Source organism: Hoplias malabaricus, chromosome 3, assembly GCF_029633855.1.
Source record: "Hoplias malabaricus isolate fHopMal1 chromosome 3, fHopMal1.hap1, whole genome shotgun sequence".
In the NCBI taxonomy this organism is placed as follows: domain Eukaryota; kingdom Metazoa; phylum Chordata; class Actinopteri; order Characiformes; family Erythrinidae; genus Hoplias; species Hoplias malabaricus.
Window position 1 is genome coordinate 47,293,215 of NC_089802.1, and position 21,130 is coordinate 47,314,344.

Consider the following 21,130-nt stretch of genomic DNA (forward strand, 5'->3'; position numbering starts at 1 on the left):
GTCTGTGGGGTCTTAAGTGTAGACACTGAGGCTTTGATGGTGTTCAGCCACAGGAACGTTAGTGATATCAGTTACTGATATCAGACAAATTTTGGATTACAAATATTATCCAAAGTCATACCAGATTTAACCGATGATGCACCAACATACCAAAGAAGATATTTCCCTTTCTCCATTTGCAGCATGCTCTTCTATGTATAGTATAGCTGCTGTAGTTGAATCCTTAAAATTCACTAATTACAAAGGGAGTTAACCAACCTTTGGAAAAGTAGTTTAAACAATCTGTGTTCCATCTGCAGCATTTGGAGTATTTTTCTAAGTAAAATTGTTGTCTGTAGTACTCAGCCATATGTTAAATATGCAGCAAATGAGATTACACTGAAAATTCAACAGTACTTTTTTTTTTTTAAGACCTTCCCACTGAAAGGTTTTAAAGGAACTAAAAAGGTTCTGTTATGGCATTGCTTCAGAGAATTCTTCAGGGACCGCTATGTTCCAGAGAGGAGCTGGAAAAGGTTTAGTGTATTGTTACACTTCACATGTCTCTCTCTTTTTGTCCTTACATTTGTGTCACTGAAGAGATGCTTTTATCCAAGGCAACAAATCACTATACTTTAAAGCCCCATATGGTGTATCGCTGTAATCTTGAAGCAAAAACAATCTGGTCACGTCCAAGGCTAAAGCACAGATCACTGTCAGAATCTTTTAAACCCCAGTCATTTTACCTTCCTATTACTGCTACTGAGACTTGATCCAGATCATCATAACTGTTTGTTTCGTCCACTGAAGGATAGAAAAATGTTAGAGGACTGCAAAAAGAAGGGTCTTTCATGGGTCACTGTACTCCATTAGGCTCCTCCCTGTGGAGGGGTCAGATCTGGGGTCAGCGCATGTGGTGAAACAGCTGTTCTCCAGTCCTGACAGGCCTCAGAGAGATGAGTGAGGACACACACAGGGGGCTATAGGGCAGTATGTCCCTAAAACCTCTACTAGAGTGAGCTTGCATTTTCAGCAGGAACTGCCAGAAGCTGTAGATTCTACCTAAATAATCACTGGTGTGTATCTAGTGTAATTAATATCACACAGTAATATATAAATATATACAGACTGCTAATAATGGACCCAAAGCCACAGGAAGCATTTTATAAGATCGTTTCCTGAAGACACACAACAGAATTAATTTGTTTTCATCACAGCAAGACAGCATGTATCCTTTGAAAAGTACTTAGTTAATTCAAATATCCATTTTTACAATAATGCTAATAATACATGATTGTCAGTGAGAATAATACGGTGGCCTACAGAGTCATATCACAACAACATTTACAAAGCAAACAAAGGCTGAGAACACAACAGCATTAAGGGAGAAAACAATGCAAATACAAACACAAGGACAGAAATGTAATTGCAAAAACAGAAATGCAAAACAGACATACACCTGCGAGAACAGAAACACCAGAATAAACTGAAACACTGCATTTAGGTAATGGACTACTGGAGGTGTGCTCAAACTGGAAATGCTGCTGGACACTAGTGGGACGTGCTGAATATTGAGGAGACAAATGTGTAAAAAGTCACATTCATATCAATCAACAATAAACTGCCTTGACTGTCTGTGAGGAGTTGGTGTGTTCTCCCTGTGTCTGCATGTGTTTCCTCTGGGTGCTCCGGTTTCCTCCCACAGTCCAAAAACACACGTTGGTTGGTGGAATGGTGACTCAGAAGTGTCCATAGGTGCGAATGTGTGTGTGTGAATGTGTGTTGCCCTGTGAAGGACTAGCGCCCCCTCCAGGGTGAGTTCATGCCTTGCACCCCCGGGTAGGGACCCACCGCGACCCTGAATTGGATAAGCGGTTACAGATAATGAATGAATGAATTTTAATACTGGCCCCAAAATGTCTGTTACCAAAAATGTTTCATATTTGGGGTCTTTTAGGGCGGTCAACATGCCAGGAAATGCACCCCCTCTTAAATCTTTAGCATTTTATTATTATTTAAATGTCTCCGTAGTTTAAAGTAACTTCAAGGATATTTCTATTCTGTGAAAAGATTTATTTATTGTTAATTGAAATTAATATAATTTTACACATTTTTCTTATAGATATTAGTAACAGAAACATGGATTAACCTGTCTTTGGAGCAAAAGATGCACACAAATTTCCTATAGGGGATGCATCTTGAGGCAGGGTGCAGAATTCAGTACAACATTTCTAGTGGCCGGGAGCATTCTGGTTTCCTAAATGCAGCATTTCAGTTAATAATGTTGCATGTTTTTTTGTTTGTTTATTTATTTATCAGCACCTTTCTAGATTCCAAAAGATGCTTTACAATCATCACTGCACAGACCACCGTTCCAATCAACATCAATCCACAGACACACACACAAGCTGGCAACAAGCAGCAGTCAAACACACACAGTGTTCTCTCAACCAAGAACAACCATCCACCTGGAGGACTACATCGGGCACTAGGCTTTCACCCAAGATAGAGCGCCAATCCATATCTGTGCACACACACATACTGACTTTCAGTCACATGCACACTCATTCACTCACAAAAACACACACACAATGAGTTTAGTAGGATCCTATTCACTTAGCCTCTATGTTTTTGGAACGTGGGAGGAAACCGGAGACCTTGGAGGAAACCCGTGCAGACACTGGGAGAACATGGAAACTCCACCCAGATGAGACGTGAACCCAAGATCCCAGCACTGGGAGGCAAACCTGCTAAACACCAAGCCACCGTGCCACGCAAACACCCCGTGTTCTCATGTTAGTATTTCTGTTCTCGCATTTGTACTTTTCTTCTCTTGTATATATTTCAGTTGCATTATCCCTTAATGCTGTTTTGTTCTCAGCTTTTATTTGTCTCGTAAATGTCATTGTGATATGATTCAGCTGGCCACCACAGAATAACTATATCATGTTAACATCAAGCTTGATGAAGGGTGCTTTCATAAATCCCCCTGGATTATTAATAGTTACTGCAGCTCTTCAAACCTGCAGTACACCAACAGACAACATTGTTTCTATCTCCAATTATGTTTAAACACTGCACATAGGCAATCATTCATTCACACCAGTGCAGAGAACTTACATGTTAATATTTTGATGTCATCAACAACCTCTCTCTGTCTCTGTGTATATTTATCCATTTTTATATAAATATAAACTCTCCTCTGGTGCTTTAAAATAGGCAAAATGTAAATATTGACACATTGTTGTATCCGTATTGTTCATATAAAGTTAATAATAATAATGATAATATCTAGTGGCACATCTTCCATCCCAAAGCTAGCTAAACAAAAGCTTAAAAAAAACTAAAAAAAAACAACAGATAAATAAAACCTGAACAGAGCACATGCTGTTTTGTTCTCATCTTTCCACTATTTTTCATTGCTCGGGGTGAATGTAAACTTGTGCTAAAGGTTTACATAATCCTATAATCGCATGAAGTCCATGCTGTAGTGCTGTATTTGTTGGTGGAATCTCAGATCCAGAGTTACTTGAACCATCAGCAGTGCCTTTAGGCCAGATTGTAGTTTTTCCTGCTCTTATCTCTCGCAGGGAGTCTCTTCTGCTGCAAAAAAAGCTTATGCACTTTGCCCCATTACACTTGGAGGAAACATGCCTACAGTGCGCTTAACAAGAGGTGGGCCCTTCTATTCTAGTCACACAGGGCTGTGACAAGAGATAGAGCAGCCAAACCTGCACTTCCTTTGACCAAGCATCTTCCAGAATGTCAATCAAACTCAATTCCAAGCCTGGACTGAGCGAGACATATGGCCTTGGAGGCCTGCAAGGGTACGACAGCAGCAAATCAATCACAAGCTTTCAGAATTCCTCACACGGCCACAGTCTTTCAGGAACATTTCTCCCTGAAGAGCATTTCAAGCTCCATTTCCTGAGACGGAGTTTGGATATGGGCAAGAAAAGAAAAGAAAAAGGAAAGGGAGAAAATGTAAAAGGAAAAGAAAAGAAAAGAAAAAAGTACAGCAGAGCCTTCATGTTTCAAACAGATCTAAGATTGAGGACTGGAATCTAATCTTTTTGTCATGGATTGTCTTCATCAGAGCTTCATCTAATTGAAGGAGCATGTAATTAGGAAACAGCAGAGGTTATCTCTAGCAGCAGGGCCGGGGGTATTAGAAATGGACTGAGCAAACACATTAGCTCAATTAGTTCAGTTCCACTGATCCTTACCGTCCTCCCGGGACTTCTGGATGAAGGCGTCCACTCCACTCTCGCCATAATTCCCCTCGGACGCCACGGTGGACACGTAGTTCCAGCCCATGTGCCTCACTATGTCCACCATGGCCTGGGCCTGGTAGGTGTCTGGAGGAACCACCCGAGAGAAGAAGTCATAGCGCGTGTTGTCACTCAACTCTGGCGCTGTTGAAGCATAGCTCACCTGGGGGATCTGTGTGTGGGGAGAACATACGCATTCAGGGTCTGAGGTATACTCTCAGGAAAACAGTCATTAAACTGTGACAAAGGTGGTGCCCTCAAGGGTACGTTTTCAATACATTCAGTTAGAGAACGGTACTGTAAGAAATATACTGCCATGTAAAGTTTTTATTATCAAGTAAACTCAGAGGTGTAATCAATATAGATAGTGTGAGATTGTTAAACAAATAAAATAAAATAAATAAATAAATAAATAAATAAATTAAATAAATAAATAAAACAGGCAGAAACTACGCAAGGTGGAATATCTCCACTGAAAAACAACCTTACACTTCAAGTGGTCTTTGTAAATATAACAAATTCTTGAATGGAATGAGAAAAATTCCACAGTCGCCCTTGGCAGCAACAGGGGGTTGTCAACAATGGGGTAATGGACTGAACGACAAACTTAGTGCAATAAAACTCTATTTACTCACTATTCTCTTTCATTTTGTGGAGCACATTGAAAAAGGGCTGTTTCATAAGGTGTTAGGACCCCCACTTTGGGTACTGTTGTGTTAGGGTGGTAGCACTTGTTTGCACTTGAAGGAATAATTATTGGGAGTAATTAAGCCCTCTTTGGAGTGAAGGAAGGAAGGAAGGGTCTGTTTGTCTGTCTCGCTGTCTCTCTCTCTACCAACATGCCTCCCACCTTTGCCTTTTTGTCTGTCTTCTAGATTTCCTGGATTCTCAAGACAGATATCCAATTAGAACTCCCTAAACATTTATGATATTCCACTTTGCTAATTCATTATAAAATGGTTTTATGATTGCTACCAGTGGTTTCTAGTGTTATGCTGCAACCCTTGAACCAGCTGGGCTGTAGCAAATATATCCTGGACGAGCCCCCGATTTATGTTACGGCCCAGCTTGTTTCAGGGTCGCAGCATAAAGAAAGAGTGGTCTGTCTACAATAAACTGTAAACTCCCAAAGAGAGGGTCATAAAAACAGTGGCAAAACTAACATTAGCAAAAAGCTACTTGAGCAGGTATCACAAATAAGAGAGGAATCTGTTTATTTATATCAGAGTGGCATTATATTCTCTACAGCAGTGAGCCTGACTGTTAAACAAAGCAAAGGCTTCATGACTTTAATGCAGCGTTTCTCAAAGTGTGGGTCATGAAGGCATTGCAGGGAATCTGCAGAAATGAACATTTCTTTATTATGTTTTTATTAATGCCTGTTTTGCCTATAAAGCTTACACAGTAAAATGCACCCACTCATAATGCATTCATTAATAGTCCTTAAACATAATAAAAGAATATTAGATAGGAGACCAGAAAAATGTGGCTAACCTGAAACCAAAATATGCTTTTATTTGCAAACCTTTTGAAAATGCGCCAAAGACATTACTGCATTTTTGCAGACAAGGTGGGTCTTTTTTCAGCCTTGGTTAAGGCGCCATGTTCAAATATAAAGCTGCGCCAATCATCAGCTTCACTGGCCTCAGATTCACAGACAAAGTCTGGTTTATAAAGTTAGTTTTAACCAGGTCAGTAGCAAGAGCACAACAGATAACATTCATTCATTATCTGTAACCGCTCAGGGTTGCGGTGGGTCCAGAGCCTACCTGGAATTATTGGGCGCAAGGCGGGAATACATCCTGGAGGGGGCGCCAGTCCTTCACAGGGCAACACAGACACACACACATTCACTCACACACTCACACTTATGGACACTTTTGAGTCGCCAATTCACCTACCAACGTGTGTTTTTGGACTGTGGGAGGAAACCGGAGCACCCGGAGGAAACCCATGCGGACATGAGGAGAACATACCAACTCCTCACAGACAGTCACCCGGAGCAGGAATCGAATCCACAACATCCAGGTCCCTGGAGCTGTGTGACTGCGACACTACCTGCTGCACCACCGTGCCGTCCACAACAGATAACAATGATGGTTAATTATGAAACAGTTATGAAAGCGGCTTGTATATAACTGTTAGGGCAACAGAGGAGGATCTACAAGTTAGTTAACATTAATATTAGCTGTGTTCAGGTTGTAAGAAACATGCAGCAAGTTAAATGTTAGTATCTGGCCTTGTCCCAAATTACATACTGCTGCACAGAGGCGATTGCTCTAAGACCTGTCTGAGGCTGAATCCCTTTTTGATTGACAGCGAAATGAGCGAATCACCGATCCTTTGGTGTAAAGATCCGTGGGAGCGTTACTTTTTCATTCTGTTCTGAGTTGAACCGGAGACATTCTTTACTCCTCTTAGCGGCATATTCTTTGTTAAAAACGACTAGCGACAAATCGAGCTTCTATTTCTGGTGGGTTTTTTGTAGCTGCTTGTGTTTGGAGACTGACTTCTATCACTCTTTCTGACTTCTATCGCAGTTTCTGACCAGCGGGTGCTGCTGAGCCCCTCCACCGTCACAAAGCATCCACAGGCTTACACACTTCACATGGGCCAAGGCCGTTTAAGCAGCCTAGCTCTGTTGGCCATTGAGAGGACACTAGTCAAGTCCCTGGAAAAGACGCGCTGTTGGTACGACAGGGTCACAGAGCATTTTCTTGAAATGGAACGGAGGGTAGAATTTACGTATAAATAAATCGACACACATTATGATGTAGGCCGAAATTGAGCTTCCCCTCCTTGAAAGACCAGCATCCGCCACTGATATATATATAATATTATATATGTGTGTGTGTATATATATATATATATATATATATATATATATATATATATATAGGAATCAACTATAGCTAGCTAATATTTTGGATATTATTTGGGGTGGGCTTTGACTCAAATACGCCCCCCCCCCAAAAAAAAAAAAAAATATATATATATATATATACTCACTTCTACGCCATTGCACCTGCCTGTATATTTGATGTTACTTAAATAAATTTTTAAATTGTGAACTTTCATGTATATTTTATTACCATTTTTGGGGGGCGATTTTGTACAGGTGGGGGATGGAATTTCCCCTTCGTCTGAGGTGGGGAATGATAGAAAAAGTTTGAGAACCACTGCTTTAATGTGTACCTCATAAATAAAACCTCCTAAAACCTCCCTCCTATTCTGGAGCTAACAATGAGTCAAAATGTATGTTCCACTTTAAACTGAATGTAGTTCAACACCATTTAATGTTGAATGGACAAGTCCAATAATCTTTAGCTCCAAATACTTCAAAAACATATCCACATTAATTATATAATGGTACATATGTTTGTACTACATCTACTAAGAGTAAAAAAAATGTTTACAACTGTGTTAAAAGAGCCACAGGAGTAAAAAAAAACAACATATATATTGTTTTATCATTTTTATAAGACCCAGAAACAATATAGTTTGTGTTTAAAAAAATACTCACTTTGTCTGAGCCCAATGTAAACTTTGGTTTTGATTTGTTGTAAAGATTTCTCTCATAACAATTTAAAAAAATGGTGAACAAACATTTTTACTACATTTAACACACAAAATGATTTTTATATCAGTCAAATAAAAGCTGTACTATGTTCAAATCTGATTAGCGAAAAGACCAGGGAAAGAAAATTTAATTTAATGGACCATTGCTTTAACCAAAGTATTTTGGCAATTTTTAAAATATGCTTTAACCTGAATTTTTATTTTCTTCAATTATATAGTTATTAGAGCTCATTTACTGCGTGCTTGCTTGAGCCAGTTGAAAGCAAGTGTATGTACACGTAAGTGCACATGATAAGGACGGTAAAACCGCCGCCTCATTTTCAGCCAGGAATAACCTGGCCAATAGCTGACTGCTTTTCTTTGTTAAACCTGGCTGTGAGATATTCCATGGTGGCCATGCTTGGTAAATTAGAAATACAGAGGATTGTAGGCAGGGGTCCCTTGTGCTCAGTGAATAGTTTCCAGGTGTATAAGCTGATGAGCCACATTTTTAGGGTTAAATACTGTAGCATCATTTATAATAACAAGGATAAAATATCGTCATATTGCCCAGCCTTAAAGTCGACCACCCCTAGTTTTAAGTACACAATTCCCACAGACCCTGCTGAGCCCCCAGCTGCTACCCCTGACAGATTACAACACACCTCATCGCGACACAAACTACATTTCCCACCGAGCTCTCTCTCTCGGAGCTGTGTGTGATCTCCTGGAGGCCACAGGAGGTAGGGGAGTCCATTCTGAGATAATGTATGTGAGTCAAGTTGCTGACACGCAGGTCAACAGCAGCTATCACACAGTAGCAGGCAGCTTCCTCCAACCCCATCCTTTTGTTGAAGTAGGAATTCCACCCCCCACCCCTCCACAGCAGGCCAATCTGAGTTTTGAGCAACAGAAGTGTGTGTAAAAAAATTTGCTTTCTAAAGCTTGTTACACCACTTGCGAGACACACACAAACTCAGCAAGAGCTTTGTTTGCCATGGAGGAATGTGGCTGGCATTTCTGCCACCTCCTGCCCTTAAGAATTGCCAGAGGAAAAGGTTACACCTGCCTATCACATCCGCGTCTAAGCAGCACATCCGAAATGGCAACATTATTTCACATTGCTGTGACGCTCCCCTTCTCACCACCACGTGCAAAAGGATGCGCTATATGCAAAACAGATGTCTCCGAAGCCACAGAACACAGAGGATGTGCTACAATATGCACTTGCACATTCTGTCAGGCCCAATATCTCCCTGCATTACTCACCAAATGAAAACCAAGCTCTCAGGGCAGTGAATGTGACAAGCAGCGATGGACGTGTGGCACAAAGAATAACAGGCATTTGGTCAAGGTATCTCTGTGGACATTTTCCATGAGTTTTCCAGGTAAATTGTTGTTTTATCTAGTCTTGTCTGATTTAAATAAAACCAACACTGAAATATATATTTAATCATCACACTACTGCACATTACTTAACGAGGAATTCCACTGATTGTTTAATCAGAGAGATGTAAACAGTTATTCAGAGTGGTTTGATGTGAAGAGGTGCGCTGCATGTACTGTGAAAACCAAGCAATCACAGACATCTTCGATGATGAGAGTGCTAATAAATGCTTTGAGGAAAGTGAGTGCAGAAAATAAATGGCAGGAATTAGTGAGGCAAAAAACAGGGGTTCCAGAAAAGAAAGCATCCTCCATTATTTGGAGGTATTTTGGGTTTAGGAAGGAGGATGCAGAAGAGAATGAGGTGTTGGGCAGAACTTGCCTTGTCAAAGTCGGGACTCAGAAAGGCAGCACATCTAACCCTTTTTCGTCACCTCTAGCAACACCACAAGACACTGTATGAAGATTGCCTTGCAGTAATATCTGAGACTTCCTGTGCCAAGTCCATCAAGTGTTAATTTGTTTAAAAATGAATGATGCTATATTTAACCATCACTTCACAAGTTAAGTGCAAACCAACAGCTATATTAATATTCACATTGTTATCGAGGTATTAAATATAAATACCATGGTATTATTATATATAATTTTTGTACATATCGTACAGCTCATTTCATTACGAATGAGTCAATAGAAACGCTCCAGAATGGAATCAAATATTTTACCATTTCCATTTTTCCTTCTCCTATAAAGTTACTATTTTGTAGCAACAATAAACAAAATCTTGTCCTCAAAATGATGTCTTGAAACAATGTCTCTGGCATTAGGCAGCCTCTGGCATTCATAACCATTTCAAAAAACCTCCTGAGTGGGTGCTTTTGGAAGTCTGATTTCTGTCACTGCTGCTGTGAATTTTTCTGACTCTAAGTTTCTTTCGACTGGAGTGTTTCACACCTAAACACTGTGGCTGATTTGCTTACATCTTAACAACTCAATTATATAGAAACTTAACAATTAATTGTAAACCCTTTAAAATGATTTGCCAATCTTACACCTACCAGTAGTATGGAAAATAACCCTGAATTAGGAATGTTTGCCAGGTTATGGAGGTGTGGCCAATTTATATATTTGACAATAATGGGAACACCAAAACTATTATAGTGAATAAACAAACAGTTTTATATCGAAATTTCAGAAGTGTGGCACGGTGGTGCAGCAGATAGTGTCTCAGTCACACGGCTCCAGGGACCTGAAGGTTGTGGGTTCAAGTCCCGCTCCGGGTGACTGTCTGTGAAAAGTGTGGTGTATTCTCCCGGTGTCTGCAGGGGTTTCCTCCCACAGTCCAAAAATACATGTTGGTAGGTGGATTGGCGACTCAAAATTGTCCATAAGTGCGAGTGTGTGTCGCCCTATAAAGGACCGGTGCCCCCTCCAGGGTATGTTTCCGCCTTGCGCCAAGTGATTCCGGGTAGGCTCCACACCCACCATGACCCTGAATTGGATAAGCAGTTACAGACAATGAATGAATGAATTTCAGAAGTCAATGCACCACAGACGCATGTGTGAAGGAGCATTACCTTTTCTCTAGACCTCACAGCACCTCTCTGGTGCATTGCTGAAACTGTGACACAATTTATAGTGGAACGGGAAGTTCTTATATGAAGAATTCTTATTTTTATTTTTATTTTCCGGGGCGGCACGGTGGCGCAGCAGGTAGTGTCGCAGTCACACAGCTCCAGGGGCCTGGAGGTTGTGGGTTCGATTCCCGCTCCAGGTGACTGTCTGTGAGGAGTTGGTGTGTTCTCCCCGTGTCCGCGTGGGTTTCCTCCGGGTACTCCGGTTTCCTCCCACAGTCCAAAAACACACGTTGCAGGTGGATTGGTGACTCGAAAGTGTCCGTAGGTGTGAGTGTGTGAGTGAATGTGTGTGTGTCTGTGTTGCCCTGTGAAGGACTGGCGTCCCCTCCAGGGTGTATTCCCGCCTTGCGCCCGATGATTCCAGGTAGGCTCTGGACCCCCCGCGACCCTAAATTGGATAAGCGGTTACAGATAATGGATGGATGGATGGATTTTTATTTTCCTGCATTGGCTGGCAATGTGAATGGTCAAGCTGTTGTTAAACATACAACCCGTTCCACCAGGTGGATTTGATGTAAGTTTGCATTTAAGGCTGCGCTGTAAAAGACACAGAAAACCATCTCCATGTTTGTTGCTCGCGTCTGCACAAGCCTCAGAGGAGCCTGCTGATGGAGGTGCGGAAAGTTACAGCTGTTGGTTCCACTTGCAAAAGGGTGTTATTTTAAGATCTCAAATCAGGCTTCCTGAGCACCTGAAGGGCACCTAATGATAACAGCAGCCGAGTTTAAAATAAATGTTTTCATCCGTGCGCAAAAGCTTTCATGGTGAATACGTTTGCATAAATGCATACAATTACCACCTCTTGAAGTGTTTGTCCACTCCTCTCATGAGTTGCATTATGCTGCACAGCAGTAACACAGACAATTGCCATGAACATGTACATTACAGTCTTGCAGACGCAGTCTCTTAAGGGTGCTGGACTGTACATGATGAAAGTAACATGTTGCTCTTTCGCGAGATTTCCCAGCACATGTTATGGGAAGCTCACAGTTCACAGCTGGGGCTGGTGGCTGCTTGCAGGCATGGAGAGGCTTGTGGATAAACTAATTTGAAACAAATAACCCTCTTCCATATCTAACAGTGCTCCTCGACTGTTATCAGATGTTGTTTACTCTGATAGGAGATGCAATTTTCACATCTGTTACTGTCAAGCTAAGTGGAGCAGCAAATGGCTGAGCTGCAAGAATAGAATGACAAAAAACGCAGTGTAATTATTGAACAAAACAGACTGGTCCGATGCTAGACGCAGGCGTTAACCTGGTGAATGGTGTTACAGAGAGTGGTTTTAATACCATTCCATAAGCCTGGGCCAATTTCCATTTCTTATTTACAAATAAATAATCAGCTAAAACCCTCCAGAATGGAGCAGGAGCACAAGCCTCATTTCTAAACATGCACACAATTATTCAATATGTGTTTACTGTTTTGTTGATTCTGCCATTCCCAGTGTAATGATTTTTTGGGGCCCTTTGCAGGGGTACCTACTTTTGTCAATAAAAATATACACTGAAGGATCAGGATTAGGAACGCCTACCTTGTATCTACACTCACTGTCCAGTTTATTAGCTCCAGTGACCACACAGGAGCACTCTGTAGTTCTACAATTATAGACTGGAGTCCACTTGTTTCTCTCCTTACTTTCTCATTCACCCTCAACAGTCAGTAGCACCACAGGGTAGGTATGATTCAGGTGTTGGATCATCCTCAGTGCTGCAGTGACACTGACATGACAGTGGTGCGTTAGTGTGTGCTGCCACAGTGGCCAGTGGATCAGCCATAGCAGTGCTGCTTGAGTTTTTAAAGTCCTGTGTCACTGCTGGACTATGGACAGCCCACTAACTAAAAACATCCAGACAACAGCGTCCTGTGTCTACTGATGAAGGACTAGAGGACGACCAGTACAAACATTGCAGCATCAGATGAGCTACTGTATTTGACTTTACATCTAAAGGTGGACCAACTAGGGAGGTGGACAGGGAGTGGACATGGTTAAAAATCTCCTGCAGCCCTTCTGTGTCTGATCCACTCATACCAGTGCAACACACTTTAACACATCAAGGCGTGTCAGTGTCACTGCGGTGCTGAGAATGACTGAGCACCCAAAATCATACCTACTTTGTCGGGTCCTATTCCGGTGATGGTTCAGGAATGCTCATATGGGCCCATTTCTAATATATTATTTTATAAACAACCATTATCCATCTCAGCGTCCTCCAGCCGGTCTGTGTGATGAAGAGGGATTTCTAGCTGATCCAGATAAGTTTCAGCTGAGTTCAATCTAACGCAGGATATTCTGTCTCAGGGTAGTGAATGTTCTACTGAGCTGCGTCACCATGGCAACGTACACTGCATGTGTACCATGCGCTGGGGCCGTGAGCGCTAAAACTGTGGCAGGAAAGAATTGTATTTTACCATCAGAAATGCTTCAACACTTAGGTAGCATCATTTTTTTCCCATTTTCTAAAAATATCCTGTTTGACTCCTAATGTCTCAGGACTGCTATCTAATTGAACAGTTCTGAATGTACTTTTTGGTGTAGGGGACTATGATTGGTTCCAGCTTCTCTGTGATGCACAAAACTAAGATACTATGTAATGCCCTACAAACAAATAAATAAACTACCTTGTATGGGTACGTTGTACCCATTGTCGAATTTATCAGCTCCACTGACCATACAGGAGCCCTCTGTAGTTCTACAATTACAGACTGTAACTCTGCATGCTTTCAGAAGTGACACTGAGGACTTTAAAATGTCTAGCAGCCCTGCTGTGTCTGATCCATTCAGAACACACACTACCACCACATCAGTGTCACTGCAGTTCTGAATATGATTTCATTTTACCTTGTTTTGCCCTTAAAATTGAGTTCTCCTTTCACTAACACAGGGTGGTGCTGTAGAAAACCGATCAATAATCTCCCTGTTTGCGCTGATGGAAAAAACAGCAATAATGTTTCTTACTCAGGCACAGATTTTTAATTCTGTTTTATGTTAGCCCATGCCTCATGGACATTAGTTCTTGTGCCTGATGTGACAGGGTGAACTTATAATGTATGCAGAGCAACAGATGGACTACTCTCTATACTGGTATAACTACAAAGTGCACCTTTATAGTCAATTGACCTGATAAAAACTGTTGATAAACTGGAAAATGAGTGTAGAAACGAGGTAATTTGAAGTAATTAGCCATCTAATAGGAGTCAACTGTCTGAAAACCACATTTCTGAGTAAAGGGTTCTTAAAAAGTGGTCTTGCTTATCTTTTTCCTCAAGCATCTTAGAGAGCATAATGGTACTAAATGATAATGACCCAGAAGATGTTAGAGGCTATGGGGATCCAGGAAGCTGCTTAAGCCACCTAGCTTGAGGTGCTGTTGGGTATTTCTAAAATAAATAAATAAATAAAAATCTTGAAATACTAATTAAAAATTAAAAACACCAGAATCCAAAGTTTCACATTGTAATAAATGTTATCAGCTCCTGTCTGCAAACGTAAAGTCGCTGTTGAGAATCATCAGTCAAGTTTTTGGGCCAAAGCTGGTTAAAGATGCGTGCCGAGGAGCCAAAAGAGTGTGTTCAGAGCGCTGAAGACCCCCATCTGGTGTCCACAGAGACATTCAAAGACTGAGCTGCTCCAGCTTCAAGCTGCAAAGCAATGAAATTGATCTGTCAGTTTAATGGGCGAGCTGCACTGAGATACACTGTGAGTGACAGAAATCGAGACATTCCTCTGTGCCATCAGCTGATGTATCTCCAGAGACTGCCATTTACGTCTAAGCGGAAGGATAGATTGTACGTTTGGGCGCTAAAGTCCAAGCATCTTTAATCTCACTGCTACTCATTTCTTTTCACCATATTCCAATCTAAATCCTTCCATTCAAATTCTACAACTGCTACAAACCCACACAGCTGTGTGTACGCATTACTGTAATTCTTCATTTACGGGTGTTGGGAGGCTTTTCAAATTATGAGTCATTTGCTATATACTCTACAGCTACAGCATCAACTTGAGGGCTGATGGTAACAAACATACTCAAACAAACCAAACAAATGCATTATGTGCTTTGGAGTACTGAATAAACACTCCCAGGCACTGGGGTCTTTTCAACTTATGAGTTATGTGCCCTATGTTGTAAGGCCAAAGCCTTAGTGCTATGGCTGGGGAATACTGAAACAAAACAAGCTACAGGAAGAAACAAACAAAGCAAAATGAGTTTCCAGTCAAAACAGCCATTAAGTTATTAATTTTTCAAAGAACATTTCAGAAGAGGATAGAAGATGGACACAGATTGGAGATCCACTTGCATAAAGGATGGGGAAAGTCAATGCAAGTCAAATGCATGATCTGGCAGTACACCAAATGTGCCCCAATCAGATAAACAAACAAACAAAGAAATTCAAGCTCCACTCCACTCTTTAGCTCTGAGAAATCCAGTGTTACTGACCAACCTTTTAACAGGGAGAAAAGAACTTAACCATATGGGTCAGAGATAGGGCTGCGTCATATCATATCGTTCACAACATCATCATAATTGTTTTAAAAACATTTTAAAAAGCTGTATCGTGATAATAGTGATATTCTGACTTAATTATGCAATGGCATCATGCAGTTAGCCATAATATGGCATATGTTCTTTACACGAGTCATTTAGGCACAGAGAAGTATTGTGGAAAGTGGCTTGGAAATGAAGGAATTTGCTCCAAAAAAGGGGAGTGACCTTAGTCGTGTGGAGGTGGTTTTATGTAAGAAATGAAAGAAGCCTGTAACAACTGAAGCACAACTAATCTGTTTCACCACCTCGAGCAGAAGCAAAATCAAAAATGCTGTTCGAATAATTAAACAGAATCTTGGTAAGTTACTGTTGTTTTGTCACTTCTATATGTTTGAAACGGTTATATTTGTAGTAAAATAAATCATTTCAACATAAAATGCTTAATATATATTAAATATACTTAATTCATATAATTTTTTGTTTTGCAATTTTGTGTTCTTTAAATTAATAAAAGTATTTTCCATATTGGCAATAATATCATTATTACCGTTATTCCCTAAAGTATCGTGATATTGTTCTAAGGCCATATCGCCCACACCTAATCAGAAAGGATGCGGGTTAGTATTCAATAAACACTACATTGCCAAAAGTGCTTGCTCATATGCCATCACACTTGGCATATGTACTTGAGTGACAGCTCATTCTTAATCCACAGGGTTTAATATGCTGTTGGCCCACCCTTTGCAGTTATAACAGCTTCAACCCTTTTGGGAAGGCTTTCCATAACATTTAGGAGTATGTTTATGGAAATTGTTGACCATTCTTCCAGGAGCGCATTTGTGAGGTCAGACACAGATGTTAGACGTGGTTACGTGGCCTACTACTTCGTGGCTGAGTTGCTGTTGCTCCCATTCACTTCAGTTTGTCATATTATCACTGACAGTTGACTGTGGAATATTTAATAGCGAGGACATTTCACATCTGGATAGGTGGGATCCTATCACAGTACCATACTGGAATTCACTGAGCTCCTGAGAGTGACCCATTTTCCCCAAATGTTTGTAGAAGCTGTCTGCATGCTTAGTTGCGTGGTTCAAACACCTGTGGCCATGAAAGTGATAGGAAGACCTGAATTCAATCATTTGGATGGTGACTTAATCCTTTTGACAATATAGTGTAGTGATATTGTGCAATTTTTAGGAAAAACAAGATGATATAAGAAACAAACCACCATAAGCATGAAATCTGTGTGTATAAATATACACTTCACTTTTAATCAGAACAGTGGCATATACCTTTTTCAAAGTCCCTGTAAAATCCAACATCAAGGCACTATTTTTTTAGTGCAGAGTGAACACATTTTTATACCCCTAGAAATAAGTGAGCTAAGGAACCTTCCTCAACCTTACATGTGTCACAGGAACATTTGATCTAAAATTTTCTCCAAGTACCTATAGATCTCTCCACTACAACTGCAATTTGCAGGTTATTATCCACCCTCTCAGATCCCATACAGAAGGCTGTGATTGCTGGTATGGCTGCGGGGGTGGAAAATAAATACATAATAAATAAATACAAGAGTGAATGAATCCATACAAACATACTGGGAATTGCCTTCTGTTCCGTCTATCAAACCGAGGTTAGCTGACAGGCTTCATATTCCTACAGAGAGCTTTCAAAGTAGCCTGGGATCACATGAAAATGGTTGCTTGACCCAGGCACTAATAATTACCTTAAGGGTTTTAAATATTTGCATGCTTAATAAGGTATGTGTTTGATTGGGCGTACTAATGTTACTTTTATTATTGTGGCCAATATGAACAAAAATTAAATGAGAGAAAAATTAAATCAAACCAAGAAGCTGAGGGAGATATACTGCAACATACTGTATGACCCATGCATCAACCCAAAAAATGGCATAAGAAACAGTAGCATTAAGCACAACCAAAATAAACAAGATCCTTTTTGTGTGTCTGATGCACTAACACTGTTTACAGTTCAAGGCATCACAGCCATTCTGAATTACATATATTTTGCCATGTTCAGTATGAAGAATATTTTGATCCTATGGCTGGGGGAAAAACCAAACAAACAAAAAGATTGATAAAACAGAGTAGATGCACTGTCTGTTTGGTGTGTTGTATAAGTCATTTTCACAGTTCACAGCACTGGAGCCTTTTCAAATAATAAGTTATTTACCATATACTGTATGGACAGGGTATCAGCCTCATAGCTGGGGAAAAAACACAAATAAACAGAAAAGCAAAAAAACAAGCGAGGAGCATTGTCTAACTCTGTTTTACAGTTCAAGGCACCAGAGCCTTTTCAAATTACAAGTTATGTGGCCAGTGTATCAAGCGTATGGGTGGGGGAAACAAAGAAAACAAGCTGCGTTTCTGGTGCATTGTATAACTCTGTTTTACAGTTGAGGGGCCCTGCCTCACTAAGGCGGTGGTTTCACTGCATGCATTAGGTACCTTTATAATATTCTCATCATTCAAACTTGACCTTTGAAGATTTAGCAGTCCATTGCACCCTGGAAATGGCATCTAGTCACGCTTATCTCATCATTCAGAATCTCTGGTCTCTAGGGGAGTCTGTCATCTTGTAGCCTCCTTATAGGACTTCCATCCGTCCTAGAATGAGAGCTTTATGGAGAGTAGAAGAGCCAGGGTCTGGTGAATCAAATTAAAACCTGACACATATTCCAGCCTCAGCTCTTTCTGCTTGACCAAACAGATCCCTCACTGGACAACTGGAACACTGAGCCTTCAGCGTGTCTGTCACCCATGTTGCCGAAGCGCAGTTGTTTTGCGGTAGGTGAGAGGAGTGCTGTAAGGCGGCGCTGGTGATCAGGAGTATTATGTAGGGGTTATGTAGTGCAGGAGAGAAAGGTAAGTCTTTGTCAGTTCATTATCTCCTTCAAGCAGCATGGTTCTTGTTTTGGTGGCGACAGCAGGAGAAAAGCTTATCCAGTGTCAGGGTCAAAGAGGGGTTTCGATATAATCACAATGGGGGGCTCCAGCCAGCCAAGCAATCTCGGCACAAAAATCGGCTCCAGCTATCGATTTGTTTGTCACACTCTGGTGTAAGACAGCTAACAATCATTACTTGGCAGGGGCTGCTCTTGATAGCATTATTTCTACCCGTAGAAAACAAGCTAATGCCTCATGGTAATTATGCATTCATCAAAGATGCTTGATTCTGCCGGCTTGAACGTTTTCTACAGTCCTGAGAAAAAGGGATAACAGGGCCATTGGGGGCCAATATTTACATTAGGACAGCTAACCCTGAAGCTAATGCCTCTGTGAGTGGTTTGCATTTTAAACCAACTTCACCCTACAAAAGATCTGCCCTTTTTTTTTTCCTGCTTCCAGAAAACTGTAATCAAAACAAGTCAGGACTATGCTAGTGTATGCTAATCAACACTGTCAGAGGGAGCCATTTCATCATCTACAAAGACAGCAGAGAGAGGCTGGTGAGAAAGCTGAGACTGCAAAGTCAGTTTTGTGTATTGCATTAATGGGGTCCCACTGGAATATAGAAGGAGGCACTAGAAGATCAACAGATGCTGTAATATGGTGTCACAGAAATGCTGTTTGTGTGTGCACTTTATTTCTGGTCACCAATTCCACGCTTTAAGAAAGCTAACAATATAATATCTCGCAATCAACTGATAGGGAAGTAAGTGCTTTTTGTTCATTTTCTTAACCTGGATCATCATTGTGGAGAAGCTATTGCGTTATAAAGCCAGAACAGAACACACAAATGGACAGAGCCATAGCACTAGGATCAGTCATGTGGGGAAAAAAACCTAAGGATATAATAATAGACAGCGAGCACTTGCATAAAAGCCATGATCAGCGCGGAAAGAAAGCTACAGTGACGCCTCCCTCGTAGCTTCTTCAGACATTTAATGGAGAAAGGCCTCAATTATAGATGCTTGTGAGGAACATTAATTATTCAAAGTAGCCTCTGTGGCGAAGACCTCTCAATGGCGATTGAGGGTGAAATATTGGCAAGGGAAAATACCACCTGCTTAATTATGGTGATTAGCTCAGGGGGCCATCTCGCCTCCCCTCTACAATCCATCCTTATTTGTCTATTTCACTGCTAATCGTGCCACTGCAGATGGGGAATTCATGACAAGATTTTTAGAGGTCTACCTGTTGCGGATTTCCACGTATGATCAATTGAGTATCAAAGAAGCTCTTAGAATTTTTTGCAATTAATAATTACGGTATTCTTTTTAATATCTAAATGGATGGAATCTGTATTTTGGAGACACTTGAAAGGATGGCATGAAATCAAATATTTTAAATGACAAGCAGGTAATTATTTGTTTAATTTCTTCACTCATTGCTGTGGACGTTGTAAATAAAGTGTTTAATTATTGCCCATGTTGCTGTGATCAGTAAAATCTGAAAGCCACCGTTTTTGAAGTTTAAATGCCATCAGTTACCAATAAATGGTGCTCGATAACGAGATTTTACAAAAGGTAATCACATGAGGAATTAGTTCATGAAAGCATTCAAAGTACTTTAAAAAGTACATAAAAAAGTATAGGAATTAAGGTATAATCACAGCCTAAAACTAGCATTTAATTTCTTATTTGTCCAGTAGTGTATTATTTTCTATCACTACATTGCATTCCTCAGCCAGAATACACAGAAAGATTTTTGATTCTGTACCTTTTTCTTCAGGTTTTAGTGTTTTCAGACATGATATTCAGCTTCTTAGAGGTGAGGTTAGCTATCTGGCTTCTTTCTGGGATAGCTGGATCACATTTTAAAAAGCCTGTCCTCATGTAGCTACTCCCAAAGCCCATGTTTCGCAAAATTTCCACCTACCTTCAAGACGCATCATCAAAATGGGGTTTTGAGGTCTTAGAAAATCTCATTCTGCAGACTACTGGGGCAGTACTGTAAGAGCTGAATAGGCATGTTTGGAGCAGATATAGTGATGCTGTAAATTTTTCACTTCACAGTCTTTAGGTTTTAAAAAATATATATATTTCTTCTCAGTCTGGTAGTTTTCAGTCTGAAAAGTCTCAAAAGTATGTCCCTCTTTTTTGTAACCCAGCTATATACTGTGTGTGTACCATGTGTATCCTGTGTACCTTGCTATCAGTACACTGCTGTACATTTCCCCGTTTTTGGTCTAAGAAGGAATCATCTTGCCTTATACCAGTTTGCTGAATTCTACATACAATCTACATGAAAAACAAACACACAATACAACATCACTAATAATGAAATTATGTCTTCCATCTATGGTTTGTATTTCTATGGTAATTATCAATGGAAAATTGCAGGAAAGATCCACAAGTGACAAATAGGAATAATCCAACATTACTTGGATGGAAATGTATCTGTTTTACATAAAACTGTATTATTATTACTACATCTATCTACAAACCGGATTCCAAAAAAGTTGGGACACTAAACAAATTATGAATAAAAACGGAATGCAATGATGTGGAGGTGCCAACATCTAATATTTTATTCAGAATAGAACACAAATCACAGATCAAAAGTTTAAACTGAAAGAATGTATCATTTTAAGGGAAAAATATGTTGTTTCAAAATTTCATGGCATCAACAAATCCCAAAAAAGTTGAGATAAGGCCATTTTTTACCACTGTGTGGCATCCCCCCTTCTTCTTACAACACTCAAAAGACGTCTGGGGACAGAGGAGACCAGTTTCTCAACTTTAGAAATAGGAATGCTCCCCCATTCATGTCTAATACAGGCCTCTAACTGTTCAATCGTCTTGGGCCTTCTTTGTCGCACCTTCCTCTTTATGAAG

General features: G+C 40.4%; 1 protein-coding gene across 3 annotated transcripts in view; it reads right to left on the reverse strand.

Annotated features, from left to right (window-relative positions):
• The window catches only part of grm4 (glutamate receptor, metabotropic 4), a 217,397-nt gene that overhangs the window by 56,333 nt on the left and 139,934 nt on the right, over positions 1 to 21,130 (reverse strand). For all 3 annotated transcript variants that reach the window (XM_066663943.1, XM_066663942.1, XM_066663944.1), the window contains one exon: positions 4,206 to 4,422. In XM_066663943.1, coding sequence (XP_066520040.1) covers positions 4,206 to 4,422 — 217 coding nt within the window. The remainder of the gene's footprint in view (positions 1 to 4,205; positions 4,423 to 21,130) is intronic.